This window comes from Mya arenaria, chromosome 3, assembly GCF_026914265.1.
Source record: "Mya arenaria isolate MELC-2E11 chromosome 3, ASM2691426v1".
In the NCBI taxonomy this organism is placed as follows: domain Eukaryota; kingdom Metazoa; phylum Mollusca; class Bivalvia; order Myida; family Myidae; genus Mya; species Mya arenaria.
In genome coordinates this window covers 8,987,232-9,003,791 of record NC_069124.1, presented here as the reverse complement: position 1 = coordinate 9,003,791, position 16,560 = coordinate 8,987,232, and the positions used below count along the sequence as shown (strand labels likewise).

Sequence of the window (16,560 nt, the reverse complement as noted above, 5' to 3'; positions counted from 1 at the left end):
TTCATGAAGCTGATATTCAGTTTTGAAATATACACCGCATCTTGTTATAATATTTAAAAAAAATCAATAGTATACTATGCAGACATGAATGGTGACCAATACACCGATCGAAAGACAAAACAATGCATTCTTTTTTTGCGCTATGTCATTTGAACGAACTCTCGCGTATAACAAAAATATCGATAAGGAACTTACCTTGATTGACGATCAATCGAGCCAAAATACTACTAGCGTTTGCATTTGTGGTCACGTGACTTTTTTTGCTCATCCCCGGTGGTATAGTAGTGCTGATATTATTTTGAAATGTGACACCTATAGATAGTTAGATACAAATAAAAATCAAATATGTGTATATGCTTAGTACTAGTTAATAGTTTAACTGACAGATCGGAAACTGGCCCGGCGTCCAGGCCCTGAATTCGGCTATTTTTTCGTATACACCAATACAGCAATCTGAACATACTGTTAAATTGTATTCACTAAGATATTCAACAATTGACCATTTTCCCCAAATCATAGTGAGAACATTAAAAAGACGAAAGAAACGTTCAACAAATATTAAAGTTATTTTAACATATTTCAACAGTTTGTGTTTGGACTAAAGTCAGCCCAATGCGTTGCCGTTGGAGGATTAGTGTCGTTTCCAAGTTTCCAAGTTTTATTTTCAAACAACTCAGTTCATGTAACATGACAGCATGAGCATGTGAAAAAGAAATACATAATAACAACGAGGCTGTTGTAAAAAGTTAACATTCCATATTCAAAGGTACAAAGCAAATAAAACGGGAGAGACATATGTTATACAATGCTGTATATGAATATGTCGAGAGTTACAGAGTATCGGATACATGTGTTATTGTACAGTACAAATATATTAACATTTAGAACAGTTTAACTATTTCCTTCACAAATTTACACAACTTTTTGTATTTCGACATTTGAGTGTTACACATACACATTAGAGATTTAAATTTGATGACATTCGGATTGATATATTATTTTTTATCAATAAATCGCTTTCTGCTATTGGTTAAAGCTTTACATTCAAGTAGATAATGATATTCGTCTCCAATGCTACTGTTTGCTTGACACAAAGGACACTTCCTTGATGACATATCAAGTCCAATCCAGCTTCCTGTCTCAATAGGAAGACGATGGTTTCTGGTTCGAAATTTTATCATAAACTTTAACAATTTGTAAGGTGAAGTTTTAGGATAGTTCTCAATTCCGAACTCGTTCTTAAACAATTTATAGTTGTTGCATTTACTGGAAGTGTTAACAATGCTATACCATTCATTTAAAAACAAATCTATGAGTTTTTGTTTAACATTGCAAGTCAATCATTTATGATTTGGAAATATATGTGAATCCCATATATTATTAAGACCACATTTTATCAATATTTTTTTGACAAAAGAAATCCATAAAAAAGTAGTTCTACGTATGTTTACATCACAAATATAATTACTTAACATTATCGTATACATGGTTGTTGCTAATTGTGGGTACATTGGTGATACAAGTTTTGTCCAATATGAAATCACTCTAGTCTCTATGTCAATTGATAACGGTTTGACGCCCGTTTCACCGTATACTATGCAAGACGCGGTGCTTGACTTAACACATAAAATATATTTGAAAAATTAAAGTCGTACGGCAAGCGCATTCAAATGACATCGAGAAAACAACGTTTTCGGGCTGTTGGGCCGACGTTGACCCGACGACGGCAATGCTTACCATAATTAGGTTCCGGATATCAATTTTAACTATACCATTAAAATGAGGTACCGAAACAAAGGGTAATCGGTCTCTTCAACAAATAGGTCGATCGATCCGGATGTCAATAAGTTATATGAAATTGAAATGTATCCCTTTTTTGAAGGCATCGAGATATCATGATACAGAACAGTGAAACCATGTGTCAGCCAGTGAAATCACTTCATTGTATTCATTTTTATTACAGACATATTATCATGGTTTATAGGTCCGTGAGAAATAATATTTTTTTTTATTTCATACGGTTTCTTTTGGCCATACGTGTCATCGCACCGTTTTGTCTTTAAAATATACCGAGAACGATAAATAAATTCGCGTTCATCTGACGCGATCTGTAAAATCAACCAATGAAAAGCCATTTAACAAAGAGTATTTAGTTCGATAGACAATGTCGGTTCGCGCCGTTTCCTGTGTGAGAAATAACAAAACTATAAGAAACTAAGGTATTTCAAGCAATTATGCATTGAGCCAATAAGCAAAAACTGACAATAGATCATCGTGAGTTGTTTTTTCCTAACTAAAAATTGAGACAACAGTAAAATATGAGAAAAAATCACTTGTTTATGTTCGTCCGTCAAAACAATATTCTGTCATTTCTTAAAACTATTTCGGATGGACACCGGCCTTTTCAGCGTTTTGTTGCTACAGTTCACTAGTAAAATTTTCCAAATATTCAGTGTGGAATAACATGCCATGGTTGTGTTTTTGTTGTTATTTATCAGTACTTGGTATCCACATTATTTCATGGGCGCTCAGAGAAACTTCTTGTTTACTCTGTGACGCATCGTCTTTATTAATAGTAAATCCCATGCTAAAAGATATGTAATGATTTTAGAATTAATTCCCTTTTAGTTTTACAAACAGGAATGATTAATTTATATAATAATGTTCTTATTTTTCAGCGGCGAGCCAAAATTATTTACATGTTATTTTTGTATGTTATTATACAGAAATAAACATATCCACCTTACTTTGAAAAATACCTCTGATTGGGTTAATTATTATCACGATTTGTCCATGGTTTGCAAAAGAAGTGTCAAGTGTGGTTTATCATTGTAAACGTGATGAGCTTATTAAAGATACATGTGGTATATGTCAGTTTTCTTGGGTTGCAAAATTTGTAGAGGAAAACATTTATCAAATGTTACATCTCTGATTTTGGGTATGTTTTGGGTATGATTGTCCTTTTTGTTATGGAAAATATTAGTGACCAGATTATTGTTAATTAATGACATCAATGCACCATTTTAGACCAAACAATGAGTCAATATTTTTGTGCTTAAACATATAAAACCAGCCAATAATTCAGTTTTTTTGTATATATAGGTATATGAAGTAGTTTCTTCGTGAAGCCGAGGGCAGCAAAGCGACTATGGTGTCTTTTTTACAAAGAATTTAATTCATGAATTCTAACCAACTTCCAGTTCACCTCTCCCAAATTGCATCAGCTTTAAAATTATGCCATGCACCTGTCAAAAGACCTGTTGATCACTGCAAGATATTGTGACATTTGAATCAGCATTGACACTGAAATTACACCTTTTTATTTTGAAACTGTGCATGGTTATAGCAATTTACTTTAGATAATGATTCTTCTCAAATAAGAACCTTAACTTAAAACTGTGTGCCTGGCTTGGATTGGCTAAAAAGGGCAAACAGAAATATGATGTGTTTTTAAAACATGGTATCCATCTACTCATGCCTGATTTTATTCTATTGTGTATGGTTTTTCCTGCCATAGGGAATACAGTGTCTGATTTAAACTTACATATAGCATAAAATATTATAAAAATCATTTACAACAGCGGTGCATTTAATCGTTGAACTTTTTTGCGCCATTGCATGAATGACGAGGTGTATTGATGCCATGAGTCTGTCATAACCATAACTTAAAAAAAACTCCTGGCATCTATTTATATAGTGAGTGGGTAAGAACCAGTGGCACGGTTATAGGTGCTAGTGTTAAAGAGCTTGTGGGTTCAGGTGCACTTTACCTCCAGGTATAACTTTACTGGTGTCTGGTTAAAGGCAAGAGTGCCTAGATCAGATTAAAAAGTGAATGGGAGTAGGAGTGTAATGTGTGTTTGTGTAAGAACCAGTCAGAATTCTACTTGAATCAGACCGTCAACTTTAAAATGTTTGGTTTGTGTTAATCTTTTGTTTTTGCTGTTTCAGGGATTTCATGTCATAAGCACCAAATCAACACAAGATGAGTCAGAATGTCATCTCAGGGGGTAAGGCTGTGAAGGTCATTTATCCTCCCACATGTAAGGAAGTGACAGAAGATCTGGGAAAAGATGAGCTGGTTCGGAGACTCAAGGTATTAAAACAAAGCAGTAATTATGATGAATGATTAAGTCTTCACTTAACTGGCACCATTTTATCTTTTTACTATATAAGTGATGTTTTGAAAATTTACAATCTCATAAAGATTTACAAAACAATAAATAAAATTGTATGCAGGTATAAAAGGTTTTTTGGTACCGAATCTATCTGGATATTGAACATTCAACCATCGGCTTTCAGCTTATTGCCAGAGCATTCCAAGATATGGGGCAAGATGAGAATGAGCAGTATTCAGGTCTTGCTATTCATCTGGCCACAGATTTCTTCCTGGAACACACAAACAAAGATGTTCGCCTCCTAGTGGCCTGCTGTCTAGCCGATGTTTTCAGGATTTTTGCTCCGGAAGCTCCTTATGGAGATGCTTCACGCATAAAGGTTTTGTTTTTGCTACCGAGTGTTCAGTGTATGAAAAAATCTTTGGTTGTGCTGGAAATTTTGTTGACTTTTATGAGACTTCCGAAGGACATTTTACACTGAACAATTCAAAATTAGGGTAGTCTGCAAAAAAGATTTTTTGGTTTCTGCGTCATATTTTTGTCACCAATAACTCATGTGCCCTCTGCAAAATTATGTTTTAAATATCCCAAACCATCAATGGTGCAATGCAGATCACCTTGAGTATACATACAGACTGATACAGTGATTAATTTAGCGAGTGATTTTCACAATTTCTCCATAAAAAAGTCTAAATTGCATTGAAATTACATAGAAGCATGATATGCTGTGCTCGCTTGCATTTTGTGTATCTTGTGCCTTATCATGTATGTTGCTCAATCAAATTATAGCGTCATTGTCGCCTATAGCCTTTCTTGTTTTTCATTGAATAACGGTGTCGCAGTTGACTAAGATCTGCCTGTTTTATCGAATTTTTTCATCTACACACTTGTTTTCAAGCATTCTGATCGACAATAGTTTGTTTGCACAGGTTTCAACCTTCATTTAATAACCGTTTCAGTCAATTAGACTTTCGGATGAACAAGTCTGAATTCATATACTCTTGCTTGGCAATTTTTTAAACAAGCCCTGCTATATAAAATTAAGAATTTGAGCAAAATGGGATGACATTTTGCCAGTGCAGGGCTTGCGGGCTTGTGCTAATTTCGACCACTGCCGTTTACAATGTGAAAACAGACTACTCTGTCCGCATACTGTGCATTTACAGCGGACAGTAGTTATAAACTGTCATTGTCTGACTGTCCAATGTGTTTTCAAATACTTTGCTTTTTCATTTGTATTTAAAAGTATGAAGATAGATTATTTCTTCTGATATTTTCACAGCTAAAGTCTAAGTGAAATTAAAAAAGATGAGAAATTCAGAAAACATGTAATATTTCATTTAAAAAAAGTTTTATTAGAATTATATAAAGCGATAATTTTTATCTGCAGCTTCAGTCTATTCTTTACATAAATTTATATTTTGTTCATCTGTTAGAATTTAATCTAATGGCATTTTAACATTTCAGGACATCTTCATGTTTCTAATAAAGCAGTTGCGTGGACTTGAAGATCCCAATTCTCCTACATTTAAGAGATACTTCTACTTGTTAGAGGTTTGTACATTTTACGCATGATTTAAATGTAATGTGTATATGTAAAGACGGTTTGATACTAATGTATGTACTATGTAAGAGACAGGCAGTCACTAATGACTTTAAATCTCTGATCTCTCAAGTAAATGTGGAAATCAATAATTGTAGGCACATATTTCTCAGGTATTTATCCCATTTGCTAAGATTTCTTTTGTTTTCAGAACCTTGCCTGGGTGAAGTCCTTCAACATCTGTATTGACCTGGATGACAACCAAGAGATTTTCTGCAGTCTCTTCAAACTGATGTTTTCCATCATCAAGTGAGTTTTTTTGTTATTCTAAAGACAAATAATATATTGCCATTTGGTTGTAAAATTGCTGTCATTTGGAGCTGTCTGTTTTTTAAATAATCAAGTTCAGATACATGTACAAAAATAACGTTGGAATGCTTCTGTCAACATTGTCATTTGTGATTCCTCTTATGATAAAAAGTATATTGCCTATTTGATAGTTAAATGCTGCCAAATGTAACTGTTTACTTATTAAAGAATCTAGTTTAAGTATGAACATAATGTTTTATTGCTTTTGTACATATGTCATTTTGATATTAGTGCAAAAACTTGAAAACTTTAAATATGCTATATTTAAGGGACTGTACACCAGACTGGCACCAAAAAAGTTTTTTTCTGTAACGAATCTCAGGACAATTATTTAATAGAATGTGTTACACTTTGATATCATAATTGTAAAAAAAAAGTACCAAAATGTAAAAAAAAAGTGTGTTGCGAGACTGGGTTCGAACCCGTGTCGCCAAAATTGCAGTCCAGTGTCGTTCCACTGAGCTAGGACGGCTTCCTCTAATCGGGTGACATAATTTAGCTATACACCTTACTCGGTAATATCATGTGATAACACCGACTAGCAATCACGCATAAGGAATGAACTTGTTAGGTAGACATACCCAGTAATCTTTTTTAATGGAAAAATACAAAATAACTGCTAAACTTAAATAAATTGTAAAAGTTTCAATGCATTGTACACATTAATACCAAGTTTATGACAGTTTTCGACAATTTTCTTTTTTTCTTGCAAATTGATCATCTGGTGCACAGTTGCTTTAATAATAAGGTAGTCAAATGAGTTCAATTCATTTATACTCCATTACAGTGAAAAGCACACTGGTAAAGTGAAGAACTTCATGATAGACATGATGTGTCCCCTGCTGACAGAGGCAGATGTCGTGTCACAGGAGTTGCTTGATATTCTCCTCATCAACATTGTCGAGCCACACAAGGTTGGTATGAACTAGGAGAAGTCTAGGTGTGAACTTATTAATTAGTGAATTAATTATAATTGGCTTTTGCCAAAATATTTGAACTTCACAATCAGATCGTGAACGATGTTAGGTTAGAGTTCTAAAAGAGTAACATGACATGGCAGCCCTGGTTCAACAAATTCTTTCAGACTTTGATTCAAAATATTGTTTTATTAAACATTGCTGGTAATGAACAAGGGCTGTCTTGATCTGATATTAGTGTCGTTTCATTTGTAAGAAGTATTGTTGTAATGAAGACAAATAGAAACTCTCCTTCTAATTTGATGCCTTTTGGAGAATTTCCTGGTTAAGAAATGCATGTAGCCAACTGCTTGTTCATTTTCAAATGCCAAAATGGTTATCTTGTTTAGCCAGTTCACTACAAGGTGGTCTTAGAATCACTAACATGATATATTGTTATGTAACAGTACCTCTGTTTACAAAATCTTACCTCTGATGAAACTTTTTATGGTATTGACCTCTTTCCGACACAGAAATAACAGATGAGCATCGGAGTTTACCTCACATTGTTCTTGTTAATAAGCCTGTGATTCATTATTTTGACAGAGTCAGAACAGACAGGCTTTCAATCTGGCCAAGGAACTACTTGTGCGGACTGGAGATTCCATAGAGCCTTATGTTCAAGCAGTAAGTAGCAATCATTCCTATTACCTATGCTTCAGTCTGCAAATTGCAATATATGTGTCTAAAAGTTAAGTTTACGAGCATTTTGGGAATATTTTAAATATGCAGCTTGCATGGTTCAATTAAAATTTGATTTTGTTTTTGTTTTAATCACCTGATGTGTTGTTATACTGTTCAAGTCTTTTAACATTTTGGCATTAATCATTGTCAGCCAATGATCAGGCTATGCCTCTGTAATCTGTTTATACAATGTTCTGTTTAAAAAAAGTTAATACATGTATATGTACATGAACTTTATGACTCATTACAGTTCTTCAACAATGCCCTGATGCTAGGAAAGACATCAGAGAGTGAGCTATCTGAACATCTGTATGATCTGATTTACGAGCTGAACGCACTCTGTCCTTCCGTACTTCTGGCGGTTCTACCACAGCTGGAGTTCAAACTCAAGGTATGGCCTTGTTTTAATAAGAAGTCTTCTGAATGCAAATTGCAAAGACAGGTTGAAATGAATGAACAAATTATTCACCCACTGAAGAAATGTTGGTATGATCTTAAAGGGACTGTGTCACAGATTGGCACCAAAAAAAGTTTTTTTCTGTAACGAATCTCAGGACAATTATCTAATAGAATGTGTTATGCTTTGATACCATAATTGTAAAAAAAGTACCAAAATGTAAAAAAAATGTGTCGGAGACTGGGTTCGAACCCGCATCTCCAAAATTGAATTCCAGTGTCTTCTTCACTGAGCTATTAAGACTATTTCGAACAGGTGACATAATTAAGCTATGTACCTACCTCGGTAATATCACGTGATAACACCGACAAGCCAATCTTGCATAAGGAATGAATTCTACCTGGTAGACATACCCAGTAATCTTTTTTAATGGAAAAATACGAAATAACTGCTAAACTTAAATAAATTGTAAACTATGTGGTACTTCAGTTAGTAAGTTTCAATGCATTGTACACATCGATGCCAAGTGTATAAGTTTATGTCATTTTTCGACAATTTTCTTTTTTTCTCTATTTTATCATCTGTGAGACCGCCCCTTTAATCTTGCAAGATCATGACAATTGTTTTTATCAGGTCTGATTAAAAGTGCATACATAGTTTTCAGTTATGATGCAAAGATACCTTTTTTGAGATTTTTCTAAGAGTTCATCTCAGGGAATGGTACAAAAATGGGTCTTGTGCCTAAATCAACATCTGAAAAGTTATAAAAACAATGCTGATACAAATTTTTGAAAATAATGGGTCCTCAGGTAAAACAATGAGTAAAGGACTCGCTGGAGGTGACTCATGGATTTAATCTATTTTTGTTCGTTATATCAGAGTAATGAGGAGACAGAGCGAAAGTCTGTAACAAAGATCCTATCCAAGATGTTCTCAGACCCAGAGTCAACCCTGGCTGAGCAAAACAAACCACTGTGGAACTGCTTCCTTGGCAGGTATTTATATATGTTCATTATACCCTAATATTTACACATTTTAAATGTATTGTCATTACTGTTTCAATTTTACCCGAATTATTGTGATGACATTTGATCAACTCTTTCCAGTAAGAAAGAGCTTCAAATTAAATTGCATTATTTTCTTGGTACTACATGACTGACACTGTTATATTTACTTCCTTGGCAAAACGCATATCCTTTTAATAACTTTAATATTTCATATAACATCTTATGAAATTTCGCTGATGCTACGAAAACATTAATAGTCAAATGATGTTTAATCATTGTAAAATATAAGAGGTCGATAAAACAAGTGACATCATTGATGCCTTGTTTTAAATAGCTGAATTTATACTACGTTCAATTTCCTTGGGAGGCTTACTTTGCCAATGTTGATTGTATTTAGAAACCTTGCATGTTTTTAGTATTGCAGTTCAACTGTGTATGAAAACATTTGATCAGTGCACTGACATGTTTTCATACTCGGATTACCACATTACTGAAACATTCAATTCTGAAAGTTGAAGAGAATTTTTAAGTGCATCACATGAGAATCCAGCTTTAAAGTACCATGCCAAAATTTCAGATTCAAATACATCCGTATCACATGAATATCTGCTTTAAAGCTTGCCTTTGTTTCAGATTCATTGACTTCAGTTTCACATGATTATTGAAATGGTGCCTTGCATATATTTGAGATTTTATGACATCATAATGACATGAGACTCAAGATAAAACATACCTTGCCTTTATTTCAGACTTAAGGATTTCACTATCACATTAGAAAAAAAGTTTTAAAGTAGCATGTCTATGTTTTAGATTTAATGACATCAGTATCACAGTGAGGACCATTTGTGTGCAGTCAACACTCAACTTTGTCATGAATCATCCAGAACTTGTCAAAGATGTCATTGGTAAGCCATCTTTATTGAGTCAGTATTTTTAGGAGGAAAGTTGGTTATAAACTTTTATCTCTTATTCAAATTATATAATTATAAGCATCCATCACAAGAAGCTTGTGCTTTGTTTTAATTTTGTACATGCTGTATGTTGTTTTGTTCAAATCATAAGTTTCTGGACGTAATATGATATATCATGATACAAATAGGTTGGAGGGAAAGGTTACTCTAGGTCCATTCCAATTTTTAAGGTAGAATCTAATACACTTGCTTAGTTTGCAACTGAATTTCCTGATCTTACACGACGTTTTGCCATGCTCTTGTTGGCAAAATGGCCCCTATGTCTCTGATGTCAGAATCTCTGAATTTTGAATTATTTCCTCAAGAGCAAGTAAAGATTCGCCAGCATGATGCAGAAGAAACAGTCCGGCAGGAGGTGGTGACCGCCTTGGTGAAGATCTCCAAGGAAAACTTTGATGCTACCACACCGGAGATGCTGGATATCATCAAAGAGAGGACCAGGGATAAGAAGGTTAATTTAACTATTATGAATTCAGTTCTCTTTTTACTGTTAAGATTTACATAAATGCATCAAAACAGTTAAGAAACAGCTCCACTTTTACGTGGATGTACATCTATGCAACTGTAAGTCATACAATAATATTCATTATTACTGCTTCTGTTACATGTACATGTTTGCGTGAGTATAAAGTATTGCAATAGGTCCGATACATGCACATGTATGTATGTTAATCAAGTAAATCACAGGTCATCCCTGAGGTGAAATAAGTTATAAAACTTCTGCTTCATATATTGCAAATTATAAGATAACTGAATGTTACAAGATACGCCACTATGTCCTGCCATAGGTACCTTGACAGAGCATGGCATGTGAGACTTTCCTACATCCTAAGAAGAGAAGGTTTAAAGAAAGTGTTTTAAATCACTTTTGTACGTTATTTCTACAGTTTAAGATCCGCCAATCTGCCTTGCTGGGGTTGGGCTATCTATACAAGGCAGTTATGGCCAGTGAGACTGCCCCACAGGCCGAAGTCAACAAGGTTGTCTGGGTTAGGGACAAGGTATTCCATGCCTACTACCAGCAAAACCCAGATGACAGGTAATGGGGAAGCTTATATACAGGTAGTAGACAGGGCTTTTTCTATAGTACCCACGGGTCCGACTATTTGACCCATTCCCAAGGCAATGTGATTTTTCTTCAGAAAAAATTCTTAATCAAAAGTAAAAAAAAAAAGATTTATAAATAAATAAATAAATTATTTAAGTATTTTTACCTGTTCTGGTTCATTCAACATCCTTATATATAATGTGATGTAAAATTTTGGGGATAAATGAATCCAGAAATCATTGATTTTTTTTAAAATCACATTCAGAGATCAGTATGAAATATTATCTGTCATGATTTATTGCAATTGATATTTCAGCTTATTTAGGTCTTTTGAAAGGGAAAAGAAACTTATATTTTATAATTTCCTCATTCGCAGGAAACTGAAATGCTTGTTCATTTAACTGTAAAATTTACCCAGAACAATTAAGGTTTCAATCTGCTTATTCTATCGTTATTACCTGGACAGTATGAAGTGAATCTTTTTGGCACATGTAAACTTTGATATGAGCATAAAACAAGAGCTGTCACTGGAACGGGACAAATGATGATGACCTGACCTACATTCCCATGAAGTGGAAATATTAACCGGAAACATTTTTAAAGAGCAAAGTATGTGCAGTAAAACTGCGATCATATGAGGATGCTGGGGCCTGAGCTCAAACCTCAAGTGATCTGATGTTTCAAATAACCCACACTGTGGATCAAAGGATGTCGTATATTGAATATGAAAATGTAAAAGTTAAATAAAATAGTGAATAAATAGCAAAATTGATTTAATTAAAAGCACATTCAAACAAGCAACATATGAATATGACAATGCTCAGGTGTTTGACAATTTGTAAGTTCGTTCTCATTTGCCATATTTCAAAGCAAAGTGCCACAAACATATTTTGATGTTGGACCATTATAGAAGGTTTTTTTTCATATTACTCATTTACATTTAATACTCGACATTGAACAATTGCTAGTTGAATGATCACCTGCTCGAATGATCACAGTTTTACTGTACATGGTAATGAAGAGTCACAGCAAGTTGCAGGTGGGTTTCAACTTGTCTCTGGGCTGAAGAGTTTTTCAATTACTGACTGGAAACAGATTTTCAGCTAAGTCAACATTACCCTGACCTTTGATCCACTAACCTCAAAAACAATAGGATCATATGCTGGTCATTACCAACCTGGGCCATACTGTTCTTCAATTATTGGAAACTGATTTTCAGCTTTAAGTCACGATGACCTTGAATTTTGACCCACTTAGGCCAAAAAAAAAAATAGGTCTGTTTCCGGTCGCCCGACCGACCCTCTTATTTCCGCGCCGACCCTATACTTTTTATTGGTGTAAAAGTTAACTGCGCGCATATTTAGTACTTTTCGGTACTTTCTTTCCGTTAATTTTCTTATCTTTGGTCTCATTTCGAATTCGGTAATTTGATAAGCAGTCTATTAAAATGGCGACACCCATGTCGAGTTCGTCAGTGTTGGGACTGAAATTGAAACGTTGCTCCCAAAATAAAACCGATAAAAATATTTTAGTAAGCCTGCCAAACAATAAAAATATTGAAGATGTTTGGCATATCTACCATGATACGAACGTTGGTAAATCGAGCGTGACGATAAAATGCTCTACAGAAATGTCTGGTGCAACAAACTTTGATGTTGAAGGTATAGTGTTTGTATTTTGGCAAACCATATATTTTTCGTTCAAATTTCAAAATAATGGCCATGTTTTTAAGATATCACCTGCAATGAATTACTGTGTCTTATCAACTAAACTTGTATTTGTCTTTTTGTCACTGTCATATTCCGCTATATAGATCTTGGATCTACACTGGATCTACACTGTTCTGTTTCAGATTCATTAGATTATTTCTGACCTGGCATTGAAGAAGCAAACAGTGAAGTTCCAGATCAGACAACATAGATGTTAACTTCTGTTTTTTTTTTCATTGATATTTCATGTTTATATAGTCTAAGGCATATGGTTCGATTCCGTTCAAGATTGTACTGTATTGCTTAATTCTTGATTTTATAGTTTGTGATTTCATTTTTACATGAAATAATTCTAAGGCTTGGTATAGTCCCTATGTTTTATAGGAGTTTATATGCTCTCTGTTTTCATTGCCGCCCATGTACTCATTCAAAAACAAAACATTTTGCCACGGGTGTAACTGAACTTTAGCTTGGGAATTTCGTTGCATCTGGCAACCTTGCCATTGTTTAACTATTTGTTCAACATATGTCTCTGGTCTCTTTTTTACTTAAATTTGCAAAATGTTGTTAAATATATTAAATTCCATTGATTTGTTATGAATTTCATGTTTTGAATTATAAATATAAAAACACCATTTTCACTTTGTAGTCTTCTGTGAGAACTTGAAGTGATATAGTATTACTATATTCTGTCATATCACAGCAGGTCATACCATTCCATGAACATTTTTTGAGAAAAAACTGGCATGTGTTCACAAAACATTTATGGATCTCAATTGAGTTTGAGTATGAAATTTTGATATCAGTGTTACCAAACCTCAGGTTTAAACTCCAAATAAGTCAGATAACCAGTACCTAATTATCACTTTCAAATAGTTAGTGTCTTAAATTTAGTACTAAACATATTTTTGAGATTTAAATAAGAAATTAAGTTTCATACTCTTAATTCAGTTGAGAATGGAAAAGCTTTGTGAACACGGGTCAGGTGTTCTTCGGAGATCATTGAAGTGACAAAAACAGCTTCTGACAATATTTGGAATTTTAATATTCTATCAAATATAAGAATAGCATTATAGCACAAATGTGAAATTGGTAAATATGAAAAATTGACAAATCTGAGGCACTTTTTTTCGACATCTGTCATACAGACAAACATGTTCAACAATACATGCATTTATATTCTAGAAAATGTATATCTATACATTATAATTAATACACATTATACAGTTCTTAATAAATGAATGGACTTGTATTTACATTTTATGCTTTAGTACCTTTTAAAATTGTCTCATACGCAGTTAATATGGTTGTTTTTGAATAAAAGTCAGCCGCCTTCTATTCTAGATCACTTCCCCCCCCCCCCCCCAAAAAAAAAAAAAAAAAAAAAAAAAATGCCTACCTACCTACCCTCTTTTTTTTGGGAAGGAGACCGGAAACGAACCTATTTTTTTTTTTGGCCTTACCTCAAAGTTAATAGGGTTCCTCTGCTTGTTATAACCAACCTGCCTATCAAATTTGACTTTGAGGTTCCTGGGTCATAAAGTTCTTCAGATTTGACCAGAAACTGTGAGGACAGATGTCCATAACTATCTTCTGCCCTAAACATATCTGATTTTTTTGGGCACAATTCTATTTTCCTACTTTTTTGTTGAAAAAAATCCTACTTTCTCCTACTATTTTTGTCATAAAGATTTCTGTTGTATTCCTACTTATCTTTCTAAAGAAATGCTTAAGAGCCTGCTTACATTTTATATATCTTGAGGGGTATTCTCACTTGTATTTTTAACATAATATCCTCATCGTGTCTGCAGGTTGATGGTAGAGAGACTGTTCAACATGTGCCTGGTTCCCTACACACTGCCTCCCAATGAGAGGATGAAGCGGCTTTATAGGCTGTATGGAAAACTGGACGGCCCAGCTGTCAAGTATGACCAATATTTACCTTTAACTGTGTAGGATAAGTCCACAACATGACAAACTAGGTGGCTGGTTCTATATATATGATTTAGATATATATCTTTGCTTTCAGAGATTGAGTGTATGAACTTCAGTAATATTATTTCAGAGCTTAGTCGACTGTTCATTTAAGAGCAAAAATGTCACAGATATATGATTGTAAACTAAATACGGTAAAAACTTGTGATGTATTTGGTTGTTGAGTTTATGGTATTTATACATGTGCAGTAGGTACCATATCAATAATAATAGATGCAGTACACAAAATAGTGACTTGAAACTTAAAAACTTCCTAATTACTAGAAGTTCTGTAATCTTTTCAGGGCATTCCATGAAATGATGAAACATCGGCATATGTAAGTAGTACAAGATTTTGTAATTTCATTTGAAGAAATATTAAGCTTTTTTAAGTGTATACAAGAATAATTTCAGCAATGACATAAGATACAAATTGGTAGTCAATGTTGAGACAACAATTTGTTGAAGACTTAAAATTATAACTTGTTTCAAGAAAATTTATATGTATACAACTTCATGAATAATACCACTGCTGTTTTTTTCCCAGAGTTCGGACCCATGTGAAGGGTATACTGGACGGGCTAGACAAAATGAATCAGAACCCCAAGGAGCATGTGTTCCTGTTGCCCAGGCTACAACACCTCTCAAGTAAGGCTTGTTCTTGGGCTCAGTCATCAAATTTTGACTCTTTCAATCAGAAGACCCAATCTTCTTCAATAAAATATTGAATCAATCTTTGCAAAGGGAATTTCAAATATGGTAAAAGCTGGTAAACATTTTACCAGTCCTGGATGTGCATGCTTGTGCTTATATTGACCACTATTGTCGGCATTAACAAGGGTTAAAGATGAATTTTTAATTTTGGATTTGTTCACAACAAATATTTGAAAAATGCCATTTCTAAATTATTTTATAGAGACATTGCCAGACCAGCCAAAAGCATTAGAACAGTTGAAGAAACTGAACGAGTTATTGCGAGATGATAAACGTCTCCGAAATCTCATGAGATACCTGGTCAGTCCAGACTGCAATTGTCGGAAGGCCAACGAAAACGTGGTATGTTGACAGGTTAAATACCTTTATGAATTCTTAAGCCTCATATGAATAAGAGTTCTGCAACATTCATGCTTATTGATTCTACTGAACAGGTTAAAATGAAAGTTAAGTCTTGTTTTAAAAAATATAGTAGAATATGGTCACATATTTCATTGTGAGAAAAGTTTCATTGTGAGAAAAGTTCTATCAAAGCTTGCATATAAGGTGTTTTTATCATTGTAGCTGTAAACCAACAATCAATTATCATATTTTAGCCTTTGCTAGAAACATTCAATATTCTATCTCTCCCCATATCAGAAAGAAATCCTAAAGCGTCTAGGCGGTGGTAATACCAACAGCAGTCAAAGTCAGATACTACTGTACAACAACACAAAGGCTCTCCTGGAACGTGTGGCTCCAGTCATGGTTGATGCTCAAGCCATGACCTGTCTGGTCAAACATGTTGAAGATGCTGTTAAGGGTCAAGGGACCATCGCTGATGATATCTTTGAAGCTGGACAGAAAGGGGTTCAACTTTTACTAGTAGGTTTCAAATCTATTTGAAAATGAAGCTTTGTGAACATTACTTGTTTGGTGGAAAAAGTGCATTTACTTTAGCTAAGATATTTGTTACTAGCAAAGCTTACATTTCACTGCAGAAATGAATATATTTTATATATATACCGTATATATATATATATGATGTTAATATCAGATGTTTGGGGTTGTTGTGTTGCCTGAAAGCCTGG

At 34.0% G+C, this 16,560-nt stretch overlaps 1 protein-coding gene across 3 annotated transcripts in view; it reads left to right on the top strand.

Moving 5' to 3' along the window:
• The first annotated feature begins 2,148 nt into the window (after positions 1-2,148).
• LOC128227647 (sister chromatid cohesion protein PDS5 homolog A-like) overlaps positions 2,149-16,560 on the top strand; it is a 28,551-nt gene continuing 14,139 nt past the window's right edge. For 2 of the 3 annotated variants that reach the window (XM_052938381.1, XM_052938379.1), the window contains exons 1-17: positions 2,149-2,219; positions 3,952-4,096; positions 4,303-4,497; positions 5,586-5,672; positions 5,873-5,970; positions 6,818-6,944; positions 7,533-7,613; positions 7,921-8,061; positions 8,947-9,062; positions 9,885-9,979; positions 10,351-10,496; positions 10,933-11,084; positions 14,614-14,727; positions 15,082-15,114; positions 15,324-15,424; positions 15,693-15,832; positions 16,130-16,354. In XM_052938381.1, the coding sequence (XP_052794341.1) occupies positions 3,986-4,096; positions 4,303-4,497; positions 5,586-5,672; positions 5,873-5,970; positions 6,818-6,944; positions 7,533-7,613; positions 7,921-8,061; positions 8,947-9,062; positions 9,885-9,979; positions 10,351-10,496; positions 10,933-11,084; positions 14,614-14,727; positions 15,082-15,114; positions 15,324-15,424; positions 15,693-15,832; positions 16,130-16,354 (1,962 nt within the window). In that variant the 5' untranslated portion in view covers positions 2,149-2,219; positions 3,952-3,985. Of the gene's footprint in view, positions 2,275-3,951; positions 4,097-4,302; positions 4,498-5,585; positions 5,673-5,872; positions 5,971-6,817; positions 6,945-7,532; positions 7,614-7,920; positions 8,062-8,946; positions 9,063-9,884; positions 9,980-10,350; positions 10,497-10,932; positions 11,085-14,613; positions 14,728-15,081; positions 15,115-15,323; positions 15,425-15,692; positions 15,833-16,129; positions 16,355-16,560 lie in introns of all 3 variants that reach the window. The other variant, XM_052938380.1, reaches the window with a different exon arrangement.